The following is a 22,986-nucleotide window of genomic DNA, read 5'->3' as shown; positions in this document are numbered from 1 at the left end:
TTGATGTTGTTTGCAGGCAAATTTGAAAATTGATGTGCGCCAATACCTCTTTGTTTGTGTAATTACTGGGTCATATTGGCAGCACTCACAGATGTTGTATATAAATTTTGTAAGGTGTGCTAAAAAAACTAATTTTGTATTTGTATGTATGTATGTATGTATGTATGTATGTATGTATATATATATATATATATATATATATATATATATATATATATATATATATATATATATTTTAATACAGACAGTTATAAAATCTGGCGTTTAATTACAGACTGTTACAAGATCTGGTGTTTAATTACAGGCTGTTACACGATCTGGTGTTTAATTACAGGCTGTTACACGATCTGGTGTTTAATTACAGGCTGTTACAAGATCTGGTGTTTAATTACAGGCTGTTACAAGATCTGGTGTTTAATTACAGGCTGTTACACGATCTGGTGTTTAATTACAGGCTGTTACAAGATCTGGTGCCTAATTACAGATTGTTACAAGATCTGGACTTTTATTACAGACTGTTTAATTACTGTTACACGATCTTGTGTTTAATTACAGGCTGTTACAAGATCTGGTGCCTAATTACAGATTGTTACAAGATCTGGACTTTTATTACAGACTGTTTAATTACTGTTACACGATCTTGTGTTTAATTACAGATTGTTACAAGATCTGGACTTTTATTACAGACTGTTTAATTACAGACTGTTACAAGATCTGGTGCTTAATCACAGACTGATATACATTCTGGTGCTTAATTACAGCCTGTTACATGATCTGGTGCTTAATTACAGGCTGTTACACAATCTGGTGCTTAATCACAGACTGTTACAAGATCTTGTGCCTAATTACAGACTGTTACAAGATCTGGTGCTTAATTACAGACTGTTACAAGATCTGGTGCTTAATTACAGACTGTTACAAGATCTAGTGCTTAATCACAGACTGTTACACGATATGGTGCTTAATTACAGCCTGTTACAAGATCTGGTGCTTAATTACAGACTGTTACACATCTGGTGCTTAATTACAGACTGTTACAAGATCTGGTGCTTAATCACAGACTGTTACACATCTGGTGCTTAATTACAGCCTGTTACAAGATCTGGGCCCCTATTTATCAAAGGTCTTGCGGACCTGATCCGACAGTGCGGATCAGGTCCGCAAGACCAGCAGCTCACAAGAGCTGCTGGTGCAACGCCGCCCCCTGCTGACTCACGGCCAATCGGCCGCCAGCAGGGAGGTGTCAATCAACCTGATCGTATTCGATCGGGTTGATTTCAGACGCTTCCTGTCCGTCTGCTCAGAGCAGGCGGACAGGGTTATGGAGCAGCGGTCTTTAGACTGCTGCTTAATAACTTGTGTTTCTGGCAAGTCTGAAGACTCGCCAGAAACACGTCCCTTCAAGCTCCGTACGGAGCTTGATAAATATGGGCCCTGGTGTTTAATCACAAACTGTTACAAGATCTGGTGCTTGATTACAGACTGTTACAAGATCTGGTGCTTAATCGCAGACTGTTACAAGATCTGGTGCTTAATCGCAGATTGTTACAAGATCTGGACTTTTATTACAGACTGTTACAAGATCTTGTGCTTAATTACAGACTTTTACAAGATCTGGTACTTAATTACAGACTTTTACAAGATCTGGTGCTTAATTACAGACAGTTACAAGATCTGGTGTTTAATTACAGACAGTTACAAGATCTGGTGTTTAATTACAGACTGTTACAAGATCTGGTGCTTAATTACACTGTTACCAGATCTAGTGCTTAATTACAGACTTACAAGATCTAGTGCTTAATTACAGATTGTTACAAGATCTGGACTTTTATTACAGACTGTTTAACTACAGACAGTTATAAAATCTGGTGTTTAAAGGAATATGAAACCCAAATTTTCATGATTCAGATAGAGCATCCAATTTTAAGTAACTTTCTCATTTATTCTCATTATTAATTTTTCTACTTCTCTTGGAATCTTTATTTGAAAGGCAGGAATGTTAGCTTAGGAGCTAAATGTAGCCACCAATCAGCAAGCGCTACCCAGGGTTCTGAACCAAAAATGGGCCGACTCTTCAGGTTACATTCCTGCCTTTTCAAATAAAGATACCAAAAGAACGAAAAAAATATATTAGGAGTAAATTATAATGGCATGCTCTATCTGAATCATGAAAGGAAAAATTTGGGGTTAGTAGTATCCCTTTATTTACAGACTGTTATACAATCTGGTCTTTAAATTACAGACAGTTACAAGATCTGGTGTTTAATTACTGACTGTTAAAATGCCTGGTGTTTAATTACAGACTGTTAAATGATCTGGTGTTTAATTACAGTCAGTTTTAAGATCTGTTTTTTATTTACATACAGTTATATAATTTGGTCATTTTACAAAAGTAAATATTTCACCTGAAATACAATATATACTGCTTGCTCTTACCAGTTCGATTTGTTCTACAAATCAATACAATTGTAGAAAATAATATAAAGACCATCAAAATAAAGATTCCCACAATCACATAAATGAGTGTATTTGTATCTGTAACAAAAGAAAGAGACAAATATAAAATCTGTGTATAATTCATGAATCAGACATTAAAGGGACATAAAAAAGTCACCTTTATAGTTCAGATAATGCAATTTTAGGAGACTTTTCCATGTACTTCTGTTATCAAATTTACATCCCCTCTTGGTATCCTTTGTTAACAAGCATACCTAGGTAGGCTCAGGAGCAGTAGTGCACTACTGGGGATGAGCTGGTGATTGGTGGCTACACAGATATGCCTGTTGGCTCACCCAAAGTCTTCAGCTAGCACCAGTAATGCATTGCTTCTCTAAAGCTGACTTTATGCAGGGGCTAAAGACACAGTTACATTAAAGCAGAAAGCAGCAGTAAAATAATAAAGTGCTCTAACGCATTGCTGCATTTTCTTTTGGCACTTTTATCTCCAGTTAAAGGGACATTATAGAAATTGTATATATCCATATAATGCATCTGTAATTAAAGAATTATTTGTGAAATAGCTACATACAAAATCTATCTTTTAAACACAATTAAAAACTGTCACTTTGTTAGACCAATGTGCAGAGTTTTGCCGTCTCAGAGCAGTCCATAAAAAAACCACTTGAAAACTGAGTTTGTTTCTTTGCTTTAGCCGGTTAGGAATAGCTGTAAATTAGTTTATGCTCTACTTTAAAAAATTAATGTATAATATGTAGCTAGGTCAGGAAAATGGTAATGATATACGTTTAATTAAAGCATGAGTGATTACATCTGCAGTTTACCGCCCCTTTTAATTTGACTTTGTTCTTCTTGAGCACAGCTGCTTTTTCATTGGTGTAAATGATTGATTTGTAGAGGAGCTGAATTTATTATCTTAAGGTGATTATAAAAATGAATACTGGAAATCAAAATGGAACAGTAAACATGATTGTTTAATTATGTGTATTAAAATATTCTCATTATATTTTCCTGTTTTCTTATAAATATTGTGAGTTGTCTAATTCTTTTATGTGGAAGTGTGCACCACAGATATCACAAGCCTAACCCTGCTACTTACCTGTACCTTATTGTCCCAGCAGAGCTTATCAGATAGCATTATTTAGCAGCCTGCTAACATAATGACAGTGGCTAGGCTAGTCTATTTCAGTATTAAGTCTTACGATTGTCTGGGATTGTCATGTTCCTTGTTCAGAGGAGAATTGCCTGGTATTTCGGGGCTGGACTGACCTTACTTGGCAGGATCAGACTGATATACTTCAGGAAAGTTTTCTTCTGTAAAAAGCACACTGGTCTAAAAGAGGCTGCTTCCGGGTGGTAAATCGCCATAGAAAAAGTCACTGAGCTGTTGTTCGTTCCTGGTAGAGCGCTTCTCTCTTCGTATGCAAATTATTATGACCCTGGGGAAGTCTCCCTATGGGTGATGGGGGAAACCAGACGTGGACTCCTTGCCCAGTGTGCTTAGAGGAATGTGGCTGCACCTCACTGACGAGGCCCATAGGAGGCCGAAATGATCGTCTGGGGTTGTCATGTTCCTTGTTCAGAGGAGAATTGCCTGGTATTTCGGGGCTGGACTGACCTTACTTGGCAGGATCAGACTGATATACTTCAGGAAAGTTTTCTTCTGTGAAAAGCACACTGTTCTAAAAGAGGCTGCTTCCGGGTGGTAAATCGCCATAGAACAAGTCACTGAGCTGTTGTTCGTTCCTGGTAGAGCGCTTCTCTCTTCGTATGCAAATTATTATGACCCTGGGGAAGTCTCCCTATGGGTGATGGGGGAAACCAGACGTGGACTCCTTGCCCAGTGTGCTTAGATCAATGTGGCTGCACCTCACTGACGAGGCCCATAGGAGGATGAAACGATCGTCTGGGGTTGTCATGTTCCTTGTTCAGAGGAGAATTGCCTGGTATTTCGGGGCTGGACTGACCTTACTTGGCAGGATCAGACTGATATACTTCAGGAATGTTTTCTTCTGTGAAAAGCACACTGGTCTAAAAGAGGCTGCTTCCGGGTGGTAAATCGCCATAGAACAAGTCACTGAGCTGTTGTTCGTTCCTGGTAGAGCGCTTCTCTCTTCGTATGCAAATTATTATGACCCTGGGGAAGTCTCCCTATGGGTGATGGGGGAAACCAGACGTGGACTCCTTGCCCAGTGTGCTTAGAGGAATGTGGCTGCACCTCACTGTCGAGGCCCATAGGAGGCCGAAACGATCGTCTGGGGTTGTCATGTTCCTTGTTCAGAGGAGAATTGCCTGGTATTTCGGGGCTGGACTGACCTTACTTGGCAGGATCAGACTGATATACTTCAGGAAAGTTTTCTTCTGTGAAAAGCACACTGGTCTAAAAGAGGCTGCTTCCGGGTGGTAAATCGCCATAGAACAAGTCACTGAGCTGTTGTTCGTTCCTGGTAGAGTGCTTCTCTCTTTGTATGCAAATTATTATGACCCTGGGGAAGTCTCCCTATGGGTGATGGGGGAAACCAGACGTGGACTCCTTGCCCAGTGTGCTTAGAGGAATGTGGCTGCACCTCACTGTCGAGGCCCATAGGAGGCCGAAACGATCGTCTGGGGTTGTCATGTTCCTTGTTCAGAGGAGAATTGCCTGGTATTTCGGGGCTGGACTGACCTTACTTGGCAGGATCAGACTGATATACTTCAGGAAAGTTTTCTTCTGTGAAAAGCACACTGTTCTAAAAGAGGCTGCTTCCGGGTGGTAAATCGCCATAGAACAAGTCACTGAGCTGTTGTTCGTTCCTGGTAGAGCGCTTCTCTCTTCGTATGCAAATTATTATGACCCTGGGGAAGTCTCCCTATGGGTGATGGGGGAAACCAGACGTGGACTCCTTGCCCAGTGTGCTTAGATCAATGTGGCTGCACCTCACTGACGAGGCCCATAGGAGGATGAAACGATCGTCGGGGGTTGTCATGTTCCTTGTTCAGAGGAGAATTGCCTGGTATTTCGGGGCTGGACTGACCTTACTTGGCAGGATCAGACTGATATACTTCAGGAATGTTTTCTTCTGTGAAAAGCACACTGGTCAAAAGAGGCTGCTTCCGGGTGGTAAATCGCCATAGAACAAGTCACTGAGCTGTTGTTCGTTCCTGGTAGAGCGCTTCTCTCTTCGTATGCAAATTATTATGACCCTGGGGAAGTCTCCCTATGGGTGATGGGGGAAACCAGACGTGGACTCCTTGCCCAGTGTGCTTAGAGGAATGTGGCTGCACCTCACTGTCGAGGCCCATAGGAGGCCGAAACGATCGTCTGGGGTTGTCATGTTCCTTGTTCAGAGGAGAATTGCCTGGTATTTCGGGGCTGGACTGACCTTACTTGGCAGGATCAGACTGATATACTTCAGGAAAGTTTTCTTCTGTGAAAAGCACACTGGTCTAAAAGAGGCTGCTTCCGGGTGGTAAATCGCCATAGAACAAGTCACTGAGCTGTTGTTCGTTCCTGGTAGAGTGCTTCTCTCTTCGTATGCAAATTATTATGACCCTGGGGAAGTCTCCCTATGGGTGATGGGGGAAACCAGACGTGGACTCCTTGCCCAGTGTGCTTAGAGGAATGTGGCTGCACCTCACTGTCGAGGCCCATAGGAGGCCGAAACGATCGTCTGGGGTTGTCATGTTCCTTGTTCAGAGGAGAATTGCCTGGTATTTCTGGGCTGGACTGACCTTACTTGGCAGGATCAGACTGATATACTTCAGGAAAGTTTTCTTCTGTGAAAAGCACACTGGTCTAAAAGAGGCTGCTTCCGGGTGGTAAATCGCCATAGAACAAGTCACTGAGCTGTTGTTCGTTCCTGGTAGAGCGCTTCTCTCTTCGTATGCAAAGTATTAAGTCTTGACTTGCTCTTCCAAATAAAGGAAGCGGTGATGGGAGTTCAGCTATGTAAAATCATTTGCAGCAAACAAGGCGTTAATATGTTTTTAAAATGTTTAGACTTGGCTGGAATGGTTTCTATAGCAACACAACAGAAATGTGTCTACCTTTAAATACAATATAGTACTGTATGTGAAGGCCCAAGAAACCGGATGCATAATATTGTGATTGAATAAATGGATATAAATGTTCTGAAGTCTTACAGCATTTTCTTATTGTGCGATTACCTGCATATATCTGTGTTTAATCCCCACAAAAGGGACATTGTAATATTAAATTACTTTTTTTCATTATTTTTGTCCCCATTTTCTGTAATTTAATTCTGACAATTGTGGGTTTTCCAATTTATTTTAGAAGTTTAAAGGGACACTAAACCCAATTTTTTTCTTTTATGATTCAGATAGAGCATGTGATTTTAAGCAACTTTTTAATATACTCCTATTATAAAATTGTATTTGTTATCTTGCTATCTTTATTTGAAAAGCAGGAATGTAAAGCTTAGGAGTCGGACCATTTTTGGTTCAGAACCTGGGTTACGCTTGCCTATTGGTTGGCTAATTGCACCCACCAATAAGCAAGTTCTATTCAGGGTGCAGAACTTAAAATGGGCCTGCTCCTAAGCTTTACATTCCTGCTTTTTAAATAAAGATACCAAGAGAATGAAGAAAAAATTATAAATAGGTGTAAATTAGAAAGTTGCTTAAAATTGCTGATCTATGTGAATCAGGAAATAAATAAAATTGAGTTTATTGTCCCTTTAAGTGCAGACTCCAGACCCTGTTATATTATACAACATCATTGGTTACATAAACTTATAACCATCCATTAATGGTCTCTACAGAGAAGGAAACTTAGGTCATACCATTGTTTTACGTACACTAACATTTCATCTTACTCTCTTTTTCAAAATGGAAGTAAAAATTATGATTTACAAATATATTTTAAATACTTAGTTAAAGTTAGCTCTGGAGCATTAATACATTTTTGCTCCAGAGCTGTAGATTGGCAGTGAGTGCATGTTATAGACATAAGCTGCATGTGTCTGGCTCCCTATCATACTCACATATAAAATATATATATTAGTTTTACCTGAAACATGAGATAATTAATTTGGACTTCCATGTCCCTTTAAGAAGTGGTTATGAGAACAAACTCTTTTTAATGGATATTCTTGATGTTGCTAATGGATGTTAAAGGGACAGTGCAGCCAAAGTAAAACATTCATGATTTAGATAGAGCACTGGTTTTCAAACCTGTCTCCAGGTCTCCCCAACAGGCCAGATTTTCAGGATTATCTTTGGTGAGAGTATGTAAATTAACCACGTTTACTAATCAGCTGATTATTTCACCTGTGCTCTAGTTCGTATATCCTTAAAATCTGGCCTTTTAGGCCTGAGGACAGGTTTGAAAACCAGTGAGATAGAAGTAAATTGTTAAGTTATTTAAAATTGCATGCTCTGTTTGCTTCATTCTCTTGGTACCCTTTGTTGAAAAGCATACCTAGGTAGGGTCAGAAGCAGCAAATCACTTCTGGGAGCTTGTAGAATACATCTAGTGAGTCAATAATACAGGACATATGTGCAGCCACCAATCAGCAGCCAGCTCCCAGTAGTGCATTACTGCTCCGAAGACTACCTAGATATGCTTTTAAACAAAGGATACCAAGAGAACAACGCAAACTAGATACCAGAAGTAACCTTGTATGTGCTATCTGAATCATGAAAGTTTAATTTTGACATTAGGTTTACAAGTGTAATGTCATGTAGCAAATACTTATTTAATAGAATGATACGTCTGACAGCCCTTGTAATTTGCATTTATTTCCCCGTTGTATTTACCTCCTGAAGTGCCCTTATCCTTAGCTTCTGTGTCTACAGTTGCATCTGCAATGAAAGGTGAAAACTGATTGTAAAACCAGGAAGGGACAAATAAGCACTTGAGATCAGCTCTATGTAAATAGGAGAATACCTTTAGGTGCCTTTTGTGTCGAGGTCAAACCATCCTCACAAACAGTGTTGCTGGTAGCATTACATGGGTGTAACATTCGCTGTCCTGCACCGCAGCTTAAAACAGAGACAAAATGTCATCTAGGGAAGCAACGCATTGCACAAGATTAAATAATGTGTAATAAGTTAACCAGAAATACCAGCTATAGACACCTAAAGAAGGGCTAAATTACGTAACCTAACACCCAACAATTTGCGTAAACCCAATCATATATTCTCAAGTGCGCTAACCGACATGAAATATAAATATTTCATGTTCCAATGTTCTTCACATAGCAGAATATGTTCTATTTATTCATAAATACATATTTCTAGATATCTGATGGTATTTTAGTACAATATATATCTACTTCATGCTATTGCTCCTTGGCAATTTCTGCAGAAGCTCATTGGATAATAGATGTTACCTGCTAAAGCTCTTTGACTGATAGGTACTACATGGTAATACTCATTGGCTGTGAGATACTTCCTGCTAATTCTCATTGGATGATAGGTAGAATTATTGATAATGCACACTGGTTGGGAAGTACTTCCTTCTTGCTCAATGGATGATGGGTACTTCCTGCTATTGCTTATTGGATGCTAGGTACTTCCTGTTATTGCTTATTGGATGATTGGTTCCCTACTGTCATTGCTTATTGGATGATTGGTTCCCTACTGTTATTGCTTATGGGATGATCGGTACTTCATGCTATTGATTATTGGATGATCGGTACTTCCTGTTATTGCTTATTAGATGATAGATACCTCCTGCTATTGCTTATTGGCTGACAACTAAAAAAAGCCAATGAGCTTTATCCTCTGACATTATTTACACATTAGGGTTTCCCAAGTATCTGACTGCAACATTAATTTAGTTTACGGAATGTACCTTGTGCATATGTTGCACATTTCGCAGGGTTCACCAGGGTGACAATACCTCCCAGGCTTGCATGTGCATATGGTGTTTGTTTTCTGGGTGCATTCTCGGACTGTATCTTCATCTATAAGAAATACAGAAAAACACTCTTATTTATCAACATATATAACTCAAGTCACTAGAAGCCACACTGTTCTACTTCATAATTAAAGGGACAACATAGTGCAAAATATACATATTCTAATACCATTTTTGCATAATTGGCCCTAGAATTCTATGTTTTTAATCCCTGAGTACTAATTTATAGTGTACAAGACATGCGCATGCTCCTGAGACTGACTATGCTCTCATGGAAAGGAGCTGTTCCAACAAAGGAGACCAAATTATCAAATTTATGTTAAATTAAATTGTAAAGATTTTTTTCTATTTCATTGGTTCCCAAAGTGGATGTTACTGCCCCCCTGGGGGGCGGTAGGATTACTGAGGGAGCACTGATAGGCATGAGATGTGGAAGAGGGAGATAGGATTCTAGTGGGTCCCCTCAAGCTTAATTAATTGCACTTTAGGTTAGTGTTTCTGGACTCCAGTCCTTAAGTCCCCCTAACAGGCCAGATTTTCTTGATATTTGTATTAGCGCACAGGTGAAATAATCAGCTGATCAGTAACCATGGTTACTTACCTGCTCTCACTAATCAGCTGATTATTTCACCTGTGCTCTAGTAAAGATATCATGAAAATCTGTTAGGAGGACTTGACGACTGGAGTGAGGAAACGCTGATCTAGATGTCTAAAGTTAAATCATTTTAGGTTTATCCTCAACTTATACTCATTCTGAATGTGATCAATTGTCCATTCTTTGTTACAAATATAGATGTATTCTATGGCATATTTTACAGTATGTATAATAATTTTTAATATTTTTTTATATTTTTTTTAATATTATTTCAAACTCGTGCATTGAAGTTAGCAATTCTTCATGTGCGCTAATCCGACAGCGTTAGTCCTAAATGGCCAACCCGATGCGCGTTATACATATACATTCCTATGTTCTTCAAATATAAAATAATGTACTTTATATATCTGATACTGTTACTTTAAAATAAATATCTATAGATATGTAGGTGTGTGTGTATGTATGGCTGGATGTGTATATATATATATATGTCTATGAGTAAGGCTCCAAACACGTCAGACGTAGCCCACTATAGCCTTCCTAACAGCCCTGCCAACATAGCCTTTCTACCCTACAAATATTTGCTGTTTTACATTTTATCTGCTTTGAGCACTGAATAAAGTGGATCTTTTTGTTTTGAGCCTCAGTCCGGACCTCTTTTTCTTTATATATATATATATATATATCTAAATCAATGTAAATATTTGCATAGGAAATTAGTACATCTAGGCAAGTATCCCCGCTTGTTTCCCCCCAGAAATTCTTAATATACAATGTTTCCAATGCACAAGAGAATTGTGGGTAAGATAGACAAGCCTGTTTCGTTCTTTTTGGAACTCATCAGTAGGAGATAGATTTCTGGTTGCTGCATTGGTAAAGCTATTTTCATGGTTAAACCAAAATTCATTAAAATTATGGGGGGATAAAAAAAACTGAAATTAAAATCCTCCATGTCTCAAAATTAAATCAATGTAAATTCTCTTGTGCATTGGAAACATTGTATATTAAGAATTTCTGGGGAAGAGCAAGCGGGAATACTTGCCTAGATGTACTAATTTCCTATGCAAATATTTACATTGATTTAATTTTGAGACATGGAGGATTTTAATTTCAGTTTTTTATCTCCCCCCCCCATAATTTTATTGAATTTTGGTTTAACCATGAAAATAGCTTTACCAATGCAGGAACCAGAAATCTCTCTCCTACTGATGAGTTCCAAAAAGAACGAAACAGGCTTGTCCAGTGAGTGATTTCTGGTTTGCTGTCATAATCCTGTTAAAAGGATCACTGTGTCAAAACAGTATTTTTGAAGCAAAAAAACTGAGAATTTGCATATCTTACCCACAATTCTCTTGTGCATTGGAAACATTGTATATTAAGAATTTCTGGGGAAAAGCAAGCGGGGATACTTGCCTAGATGTACTAATTTCCTATGCAAATATTTACATTGATTTAATTTTGAGACATGGAGGATTTTAATTTCAGTTTTTTATCTCTCTCTCTCTCTCTCTATATATATATAAATAACATTAGAATGTTAAATATATACAGTAAAACATATAAATACATATGTACACACATCTATACAGATATATATGCATAAACATATTTAGACATGTCTATGTATGCATCTATATGTTGAAGCTTTTTGCAGCATTTTTTCAAATACCTTATACCATTTATAATTGAGCCCTTTAAATTATATAAAAAAAAATTAAAGACAAGTCACTAATCTAATATTAGACATAGCCAAGGGACCAATCTTACTAGGGGGGGACTTCAATTTTCCTTTCTCGCCTACATTTGACACCTCTACAGGTAGGTCTTACTTGCGAAACGTCCAAATAAAAGCTAATAGCCAGGCAATTAATACCATCCCCCTCATGGATACCTGGAGAATCACACACCCTTCAACTAGGGATTATACATTTTTTTCCAGCCCACAGCGCTCCTACACCCGGTTGGACTATATCCTTTGTGACCAAAATATACTGACGTCCCTTTCTGACTCCAGGTTATATCACACTACATGGTCTGACCATAGTATGGTATGCTCCACATTTAAATGGTCCCCTAAACCTCTACACCTCCAGCACTGGAAACTCAACGACCATATTTTCTCAGACCCATTAATAACCTCTGACATTACAGAGAAGACTGAGGAATTCTTTTCCATTAATATTCCCTCTGTCACCTCCCCCGCAAATAATTGGGAAGCATATAAATGCTACATAAGGGGACTAATAATGAGCCACACTCACAAATTAAGAAAACAAAAAGCGGCACAATATTTGAAGTTAACAAATGACTTTCATAGCAGTGAGAAGGCACTTAAACAAAACCCCAAATCTCAACAACTCCTGGCAGCCTCACAACAAGCTAGGGAAGCACTTAACCAGTACCTGGTTACAAATGCACACCTCAGAGCTCTCACGCAAAAATCTAAATTTTTTATAAAGAGCAATAAGGCAGGCCGCCTCATGGCTCACTCCCTCAAAAAGAAACGTTATAAGACTTTCATAGCTAAAATATCTGATGCCTCGGGAAACTAGTGGAGATATAACTAACCAGTTTGCAAAATATTACACCTCTTTGTATAATCTTGCACCCCCCAATACAAACACAAAAACGCCAGCTATTGCTAGATTATCTATCAGAGTCCCAATTACCATCCCTCTCTGAGGAGGAAAGTGCTTCTTTAGATCCCCAGTTCACCCAGCAGGAATTGTTAATTGCCATCAAAAACCTTCCACAGGGTAAAGCCCCAGGCCCTGATGGCTTCACCCCAAAGTTTTATCACCTATTTAAAACATTGCTAGGCCCCCACCTCTTATCACTATATAATTCTATAGGTAATGGTGGCCATTTTTCAAAAACATTGCTAGAAGCGACCATTTCGGTTATACCGAAACCGGGTAAGAATATAGAGCAAGTATCTAACTATCGGCCAATTTCATTAATAAATATCAACATCAATTTATATGCGAAATTGTTGGCATCAAGAATCAACAAAGTTCTCCCCTCCCTCATCCATACTGACCAAGTTGGCTTTATTCCTGAGAGAGAGGCCAAGGACAACTCCATTAGAGTCTTGCAAACCATCCATACTGCCAATACCCATAAGACCCCCCTGATTTTACTATCGACGGATGCCGAGAAGGCCTTTGACAGGGTGGACTGGGAATTTCTGTGATCCGCCCTGTCAAGGTTCGGGTTTTCCAACACCCTAATTACATGAATACAAGCCCTATACAATAACCCTTCTGCTAGAGTTAATGTTAACTGCACTTTGTCCCAAACAATCCCAATATGTAATGGCACCCGGCAGGGATGTCCCTTGTCTCCACTGCTTTTTGCTTTGAGAGTTAGAAATAATGATAACATACAGGGTATTACTTTCGGCTCAGCCCACCAGAAATGCCTGCTCTATGCAGACGATATTATATTCACTGTCCGCTCTCCAGCTATCTCCCTACTGGCCCTTCTCTCCGAATTAGTATCCTATAAAAAAATCTCCAATTTTTCTATCAACATGGAAAAGTCCACACTAATGCCCCTAAACCTGACCGAGGACGACCTCCGCTATATAAAGACCCCCACTACTTTTCAGATAAATGACAAATTACGCTACTTGGGGATAGATATCTCATCCAAACTTACAGAACTATTCAACCTTAACTATATTCCTCTTCAGGAACAGGTTAGGGCCACTCTTGAAACTTGGCAGAAACAGGGACACCTCTCCTGGCTAGGGCGTATCAACGCAATTAAAATGACACTTCTCCCTAAATACCTCTACTTATTCCAGACTCTCCCACTAGAGCTCCCCACTTTATACTTAGCTAAACAGCAAAAACTCTTTGAATCCTTTATCTGGGCGCAGAAAAGGACGAGAGTCTCCAAGCATACTTTGTACCTAAGCAAGGAGGATGGTGGCCTGGGCTCCCCTGACCTAACTACTTACTACCATGCAACTCATGCTGCACATATTACAGCATGGAAACATGCAAAACCAAACAAACCCTGGGTACAGATTGAAAACTATCTTACTGGAAATCACAATCTGGGCGACATGTGCTGGACAACACCCAAACACAGACCAGCCTCCATTTATACTAACCACTTTGTGACAGCTACGTTGCGAACTTGGGATAAAATACTGACAATAGACAAAAAGATATCGAGCTTACCATCGCCCCTTACTCCTCTCTTGAACAACTCCCTAGTTATGCAGTCTGGCAGCATACCCACGCCAACAATAGAGGGATCTCCCACTAACATCCCGATACACCTACTTCTTAATAAAGGACTGATTCGCCCGCAAGCAGAACTCTCTCAATTACTAGGCCCCCCATTTCACCTATGGTTTCCCTATTTACAAACTAGACATGCTATCACTTCCAACCCCCACAAAGCTGCCCTCACTAGAACCCTCACCCCCTTTGAGAATCTCTGTGCCTCGCCCGCTATAAGTAAAGCCCACATTTCTATCATTTACAAGATATTACAGGGCTCTTTCCCTTCTAAAAAAGCTTCATATATATCTAAATGGGAAAAAATAATTAGATATCAATATACCAGAAACCAACTGGAACCACATTTTTACAGAAATTAAAAAGTCATCGTTGTCATTGACAATTGTTGAGATGAATTACAAGTTGCTTTCTTGTTGGTATCTGACCCCTCATTGCTTACACAGCATATTCCCTAACTCTTCCCCCTTATGTTGGAGACACTGTGGGGAGCGTGGCACTCTATCTCACATTTGGTGGTCCTGTCCACTAATACAAAACTACTGGCAGGCTATAAATGAATGTATTAACACTACCTTAGGAACTTCGATAACACTATCTCCCACCATAGTCCTTTTGAATGACACACCTAAAATCCCGTGTAGATATAGGAAGAAATTACTGCAATCCATGTTAAATTGTGCCAAGCGCCTAATTCCAAGGTATTGAAAGAAACACCAAGTTCCTGATTTCTTAATGTGGGTAAGAGAAATGAATCATGTACTGTCTTTAGAAAAAGTGTACTACACTTACATGGGCAAGCAAGACTTCATTGCAGATATACTATACATATGGGAGCAGAGAGAATAGTTACACTACAATCATAGCTGCAGTGTATATATTATATCTAGTACTACCCCCATTGTTGGGGTGTTGGGGACACGATCTGCCGAGGCTTAGATTTTTAGATTTATAGATTTACAGATTTATATTTTTTCTAGGTATTGCATTACCAATGTACTTTTTGTATGATTCGCTATCACAGCTACTGTATTTTTCGTTCTGTACCTGATGTTTGTAAACAATCCATGTTGGATTGGCAATGTTGCATTCCATGTTATGCTATTCTAATTTATAAAAAAAAAAAAAAAAAAAACTGTTTAATGGAAAAAAAAAATAATTAAAGACAGTGTTTATATGAGTGTACTTTACCTTTGAGTGTATTTATGTTGTGCTTACTGCAACTTTTTTCTTTCCCTACCCTTTACGTGAACTCTGAAGTTGTGATAACTCAAAAAGCGTAAATCTTGAATGTGCTCGAGCGAATGCATTTAGTTTCAACTCATAATATGAAAACTATTTCCGTTGTGTAAAAAAAAGCCGATCAAAACCTGATATTGCTTGTGCGCAACAGTTAGCGCACCACTAATCTAGCCCTTTGTTAACAGTACAGTTCATAATTACTGTGTAGTAGCAGGAAACACAGCAAAAGGCCTGTTGTGCATGTCTGAGTGGATTTGCACACAGTAATCTGATTGCTGCTTTAAAAAGGGACACATATGAAAAATACATGTCAGGGCTGTTTTCATGGCTATTTGAAGAAAAAAATTTTTTATACAAACTCTGACATATGTATTTTTCATGTGTCCCTTTTTAAAGCGGCAATATGGTCCCCCTACATAATACACTACATCGTATCATGTCCGCTCGCACATTAATAAATAGGCCCCTTAGTCTGTTTTTATAACACTCAGTACCATCTCTGCACATCTTGCAAGTGAAGCAAAAGTTTTCTCCATTTGGATATTCAGTGAAACCTTCTCCAGCGATACATCTTTCACAGACTCCCTGACTTCCGTGCTTATAACAGTGCTCAGCAACATGGGTACCTATAAAAAAAAAAAATCACATACATTTATTAACCTATTTTCTATCACAGATATGAAAAAGCAGCAGTGACTCATAATGGAAATAGTTTTTTTGCATTTAAAATAGTTAAAGGAATATACTGTATTTTCAGTATAGGTCTTGGTTTCAACAGGCAAAAGCAGCTATTTTACAATGACGTTAAAGAAGCTATTTGTAAATAGTTTAAAACACTCCAGCAGGTAAAATAGATCATTGGGAAAACATTAAAATGGAGAATATTTTATAGAACAACATCCTTTATAAGTTTGTTAAACATTGTTTTTTCATGAAAACATTTATTTAAAGCAGTTTAAACCAATGCTGAAACTAACCGTTAGTGTAAAAATAAATCCTAGAGACAGATTTCTTATTAAAGATTTATTGGTGCACAGGAATATGCATCTACATTAACAAGGAGTTTTAAAAACACAAACATATAATACAATTTAAAATACCCTCTGTTGTGCTCTGCTGAGCGGGTTCAGGGGTTTGGAGCTCATGTGTAGAACTTAGAGCTGTCTTGTGCACCAAAAGGGCCAGTGAGATGGACTTCTTAATGGAACTACCCTTTTATGCATAGCGGAAGAAACAGACAGTCAATGCTGGAAGCAGGATAGGTGAGCAGGGGCGCCCACTCCAGAGCTGGAATCAGAGGTAATGCCCACGATAGAGCCAGGAACTGGAATGCCCACTCTAAGACGGAGACTGGAGTACCAACATGAGGCTGAGACAAGATTGCCTGCTTGATGCCAAAGACAGGAACATGGTACAGAAGCTGGGTGACCGTGACACCCACTGCAGAGTTTTAGTCCAATAGCTGGATACTGGTATGTGGCAGATATCCTCTGCAGAACTTTGAAGCAGAAACTGGAGACTGACACTTAGCAGATACACTCTCTGCAGAGCTTGGGTACAGTAACTTGACAGACACTCTCTGCAGAGCTTGGGTACAGTAACTTGACAGACACTCTCTGCAGAGCTTGGGTACAGTAACTTGACAGACACCCTCTGCAGAGCTTGAGTACATGGACGTGACAGACACCTTCTGCAGAGCTTGGGTACAGGGATGTGACAGACACCCTCTGCAGAGCTTGAGTACATGGACGTGAAAGACACCCTCTGCAGAGCTTGGGTACAGGGATGTGACAGACAACCTCTGCAGAGCTTGGGTACAGGGATGTGACAGACAATCTCTGCAGAGCTTGGGTACAGGGACATGACAGACACCCTCTGCAGAGCATGGGTATAGGGACGTGACAGACACCCTCTGCAGAGCATGGGTATAGGGACGTGACAGACACCCTCTGCAGAGCTTTGGTACAGGAACATGACAGACACCTTCTGCAGAGCTTGGGTACATGAACGTGACAGACACTCTCTGCAGAGCTTGGGTACATGAACGTGACAGACACCCTCTGCAGAGCTTGGGTACAGGGACATGACAGACACCCTCTGCAGAGCTTGGGTACAGGGACGTGACAGACACCCTCTGCAGAGCTTGGGTACAGGGACATGACAGACACCCTCTGCAGAGCTTGGGTAAAGGGACGTGACAGACACCCTCTGCAGAGCTTTGGTACAGGAACATGACAGACACCTTCTGCAGAGCTTGGGTACATGAACGTGACAGACACTCTCTGCAGAGCTTGGGTACAGGAACATGACAGATACCCTCTGCAGAGCTTGGGTACATGAACGTGACAGACACCTTCTGCAGAGCTTGGGTACATGAACGTGACAGACACTCTCTGCAGAGCTTGGGTACATGAACGTGACAGACACTCTCTGCAGAGCTTGGGTACAGGGACGTGACAGACACCCTCTGCAGAGCTTGGGTACATGAACGTGACAGACACCCTCTGCAGAGCTTGGGTACATGAACGTGACACGCACCCTCTGCAGAGCTTGGGTACAGGGACGTGACAGACAACCTCTGCAGAGCTTGGGTACAGGGACATGACAGACACCCTCTGCAGAGCTTGGGTACAGGGACGTGACAGACACTCTCTTCAGAGCTTGGGTACATGAATGTAACAGACACCCTCTGCAGAGCTTGGGTACAGGGGCGTGACAGACACTCTCTGCAGAGCTTGGGTACAGGGACGTGACAGACACCCTCTGCAGAGCTTGGGTACATGAACGTGACAGACACCCTCTGCAGAGCTTGGGTACATGAACGTGACAGACACCCTCTGCAGAGCTTGGGTACAGGGACATGACAGACACCCTCTGCAGAGCTTGGGTAAAGGGACGTGACAGACACCCTCTGCAGAGCTTGGGTACAGGGACATGACAGACACCCTCTGCAGAGCTTGGGTAAAGGGACGTGACAGACACCCTCTGCAGAGCTTTGGTACAGGAACATGACAGACACCTTCTGCAGAGCTTGGGTACATGAACATGACAGACACTCTCTGCAGAGCTTGGGTACATGAACGTGACAGACACTCTCTGCAGAGCTTGGGTACATGAACGTGACAGACACTCTCTGCAGAGCTTGGGTACATGAACGTGACAGACACTCTCTGCAGAGCTTGGGTACAGGGACGTGACAGACACCCTCTGCAGAGCTTGGGTACAGGGACGTGACAGACACCCTCTGCAGAGCTTGGGTACATGAACGTGACAGACACCCTCTGCAGAGCTTGGGTACATGAACGTGACATGCACCCTCTGCAGAGCTTGGGTACAGGGACGTGACAGACAACCTCTGCAGAGCTTGGGTACAGGGACATGACAGACACTCTCTGCAGAGCTTGGGTACAGGGACATGACAGACACCCTCTGCAGAGCTTGGGTACAGGGACGTGACAGACACTCTCTTCAGAGCTTGGGTACATGAACGTGACAGACACCCTCTGCAGAGCTTGGGTACAGGGGCGTGACAGACACTCTCTGCAGAGCTTGGGTACAGGGACGTGACAGACACCCTCTGCAGAGCTTGGGTACATGAACGTGACAGACACCTTCTGCAGAGCTTGGGTACAGGGATGTGACAGACAACCTCTGCAGAGCTTGGGTACAGGGACATGACAGACACCCTCTGCAGAGCATGGGTATAGGGACGTGACAGACACCCTCTGCAGAGCATGGGTATAGGGACGTGACAGACACCCTCTGCAGAGCATGGGTATAGGGGCGTGACAGACACCCTCTGCAGAGCATGGGTATAGGGACGTGACAGACACCCTCTGCAGAGCTTTGGTACAGGAACATGACAGACACCTTCTGCAGAGCTTGGGTACATGAACGTGACAGACACTCTCTGCAGAGCTTGGGTACATGAACGTGACAGACACTCTCTGCAGAGCTTGGGTACATGAACGTGACAGACACTCTCTGCAGAGTTTGGGTACAGGGACGTGACAGACACCCTCTGCAGAGCTTGGGTACAGGGATGTGACAGACACCCTCTGCAGAGCTTGGGTACATGATAGTGACACGCACCCTCTGCAGAGCTTGGGTACAGGGACGTGACAGACACCCTCTGCAGAGCTTGGGTACATGAACGTGACAGACACCTGGAGTAGACTGTCCCCTTAAAGGGACATGAAACCCAAACATTTTCTCTCATGATTTAGATAGAACATACAATTTTAAACAAATTTCCAGTTCACTTATATTATCAAATTTGCTTCATTCTCTTGTTATGCTTTGTTGAATGAGCAGCAATGCACTACTGGTTTGTAACTGATGACATCGGTGAGCCAATGACAATCGTTCATTATATATATGCAGCCATCAATCAGCAGCTAGAACCTAGGTTCTTTGCTACTCCTGGGCTTTCCTAGATAAACATTTTAGCAAAGGATAACAAGAGAAGGAAGCAAATTAAATAATACAAGTAAATTGGAAAGTTGTTTAAAATTGTATGCTCTGTCTGAATCATATATCTAATTATGACTTTACTGTCCCTTTAAGTATTGGCTGCAGGTTCGCTCATGTGACCCTGCAGCAGATATCTCTAAAGCTGCATCACACATCTTTATGTCTACTATGTTTCATTTTTATATTTCTTTAGAAAAAATACACAAGAAAGTAACACTATGAATAACAAGTGACACAACACTTTGAATAATAAATAACACTGACCTGCAGGACATTTTCTACAGCACACATTGTTATGCAGATATTCATTATCTTTACATGTGATCGATCGTTTTAAAAGTTCGATTGGTTTCGTTTTTTCGTTCAACAGTAGACTTCCTGATACAACCTAAGCGAGAGATGTGACATAATGGTGAATTATATTAGCAAATATATCAATGACAGAAAGAAATGGATAAAAATATAACAATGTAAGATTATTAATCAACTTATACATAGACAAATAAAGACAAACGTTAAACGCACACATACTCCAAATGAAATGTTGTAATTACCAAAGCGTTTGAATTGCCCACTGGGATAATTGCACAATTTGAACTGCATTTTCTTGCGCATTTATCATCTATAGTAGGTTTTGTGTACATGAAGTGTGACAATGTAAATTAAATATTGTATTAAATACTTTTAAATGTAATGAGTGTCTATTGCAGCTGAGTTGATCACAGGTGATAGTCGCATGTACAAAATAAGTATTTTATAATATTTGGTCTAAAGAACATACTCTGTGAGATCAATTTTCTTCTAAAAACATACACCATCCACCTGACATTTTTTTGAGCACTTATAAATTTGAATGTGGAAGTTTAAACCTAAACAAAAAGAAAAAATTGAGTTGAAGGCGTAAGCATTTTATACCGTATTCATTTTTAATGCTTTTTGGCTCCAAATTAAAACAAACAATGGAAACTCAACCTATATGTTAAAGCTTTACAATGGTCTCCATGTAAAGTCAAAACACCTTGCCACTAAGCCAATTAGGAGCAGCATATGCACACATCTGCCAATCACTTGTTGCATGCGCCTCAATAGCTGCAAATATGTTGTGGCTCTCAGTGCCTTTCTTTTTTATTTACAGTATGTGTACTTGTTAAAGGAAAATACTTCTTGTCAATTAAAAATAAAAAGCTGATTTTTTTTTATAGGTTTGTGGTCATTTGTCAAGACAAATTCAAAATAAAACTGACCTGTAGCTTATGTGTGTTAAGAAATACATAAATGGCTGTAAATATATGTAACTTAGTGTATAGAAAATATATTTTACAAGCGTTTATGCTATATTTATGCACAGCTTTGCAGAACAAGTTCACCAAGCAATGGAACTTAGTACATTATTTTATTTTAGTACCAGCATTTAACAGGAAGAAAATCAGTGTCAGCATCCAGCACAGTCATTCAACAAAAATGATTTATTTGTGGAATGTGGCAATTAAGGAAACTCCCTAAAACAGCAGGTGCTCTGTATTAAAAGGGCAGTAAATACCTTCGCCTAGATTACGAGTCTTGCATTAGGGTTAAAAAGCAGTGTTGAGAGGTCCGAACGCTGCTTTTTAACGCCCGCTGGTATTACGAGTCTTGAAATGACAGGTGTACCGCTCACTTTTCACTTACGTCAATTGCGTATCCAATATTTTCAATGGGATTTGCCTAACGCCGGTATTACGAGTCTTCCTAAAAGTGAGCGGTAGACCCTCTCCTGTCAAGCCTGGTACCGCATTTCAAAGTCAGTAGTTAAGAGTTTTATGGGCTAACGCCGTAGTATAAAACTCTTAACTAAAGTGCTAAAAAGTACACTAACACCCATAAACTACCTATTAACCCCTAAACCGAGGCCCCCCCCCACATCGCAAACACTTAAATAAAATTTTTGACCCCTAATCTGCCGAACCGGACATCGCCGCCACTATAATAAATATATTAACCCCTAAACCGCCGCACTCCCGCCTAGCAAACATTAGTTAAATTTTATTAACCCCTAATCTGCCGTCCCTAACATCGCCGACACCTACCTACATTTATTAACCCCTAATCTGCCGCCCCCAACGTCGCCGCCACTATATTAAAGTTATTAACCCCTAAATCTAAGTCTTACCCTAACACCCCCTAGCTTAAATATAATTTAAATAAATCTAAATAAAATTACTATCATTAACTAAATTATTCCTATTTAAAACTAAATACTTACCTGTAAAATAAACCCTAAAATAGCTACAATATAACTAATAGTTACATTGTAGCTATCTCAGGGTTTATTTTTATTTTACAGGCAAGTTTGTATTTATTTTAACTAGGTAGAATAGTTATTAAATAGTCATTAACTATTTAATAGCTACCTAGTTAAAATAAAGACAAATTTACCTGTAAAATAAAACCTAACCTAAGTTACAATTACACCTAACACTACACTATAATTAAATGAATTCCCTAAACTAACTACAATTAAATACAATTATCTAAAGTACGAAAAAAACACTAAATTACAGAAAATAATCAAATAATTTCAAGTTTAAAACTAATTACACCTAATCTAATCCCCCTAATAAAATAAAAAAGCCCCCCAAAATAATAAAAAGCCCTACGCTATACTAAATTACAAATAGCCCTTAAAAGGGCCTTTTGCAGGGCATTGCCCCAAAGTAATTAGCTCTTTTACCTGTAAAAAAAAGTACAATACACCCCCAACATTAAAACCCACCACCCACACACCCAACCCTACTCTAAAACCCACCCAATCCCCCCTTAATAAAACCTAACACTAACCCCTTGAAGATCACCCTACCTTGAGAAGTCTTCACCCAACCGGGCCGAAGTCCTCAACGAAGCTGGGCGAAGTGGTCCTCCAGACGGGCAGAAGTCTTCATCCAGACGGCATCTTCTATCTTCATCCTTCCGGCGCGGAGCGGGTCCATCTTCAAGACAACCGACGCGGAGCATCCTCTTCATCCGACGACTCCCGATGAATGAAGGTTCCTTTAAGTGACATCATCCAAGATGGCGTCCCTTCAATTCCGATTGGCTGATAGAATTCTATCAGCCAATTGGAATTA

The 22,986-nt window shown here is 40.2% G+C and overlaps 1 protein-coding gene across 2 annotated transcripts in view; it reads right to left on the bottom strand.

Annotated features, from left to right (window-relative positions):
• LOC128666051 (tumor necrosis factor receptor superfamily member 6) overlaps positions 1-22,986 on the bottom strand; it is a 56,515-nt gene that overhangs the window by 9,850 nt on the left and 23,679 nt on the right. The window contains exons 2-7 of one of the 2 annotated variants that reach the window (XM_053720422.1): positions 20,147-20,270; positions 15,904-16,035; positions 9,254-9,365; positions 8,345-8,439; positions 8,215-8,259; positions 2,437-2,535 (exon numbers count right to left, since the gene is read on the bottom strand). In XM_053720422.1, the coding sequence (XP_053576397.1) occupies positions 2,437-2,535; positions 8,215-8,259; positions 8,345-8,439; positions 9,254-9,365; positions 15,904-16,035; positions 20,147-20,270 (607 nt within the window). The remainder of the gene's footprint in view (positions 1-2,436; positions 2,536-8,214; positions 8,260-8,344; positions 8,440-9,253; positions 9,366-15,903; positions 16,036-20,146; positions 20,271-22,986) is intronic. The other variant, XM_053720424.1, reaches the window with a different exon arrangement.

The sequence above is a fragment of the Bombina bombina genome, chromosome 7, assembly GCF_027579735.1.
Source record: "Bombina bombina isolate aBomBom1 chromosome 7, aBomBom1.pri, whole genome shotgun sequence".
Taxonomy (NCBI): domain Eukaryota; kingdom Metazoa; phylum Chordata; class Amphibia; order Anura; family Bombinatoridae; genus Bombina; species Bombina bombina.
The sequence above is the reverse complement of the archived record's forward strand: the minus strand, read 5'-3'. Positions and strand labels throughout refer to the sequence as shown.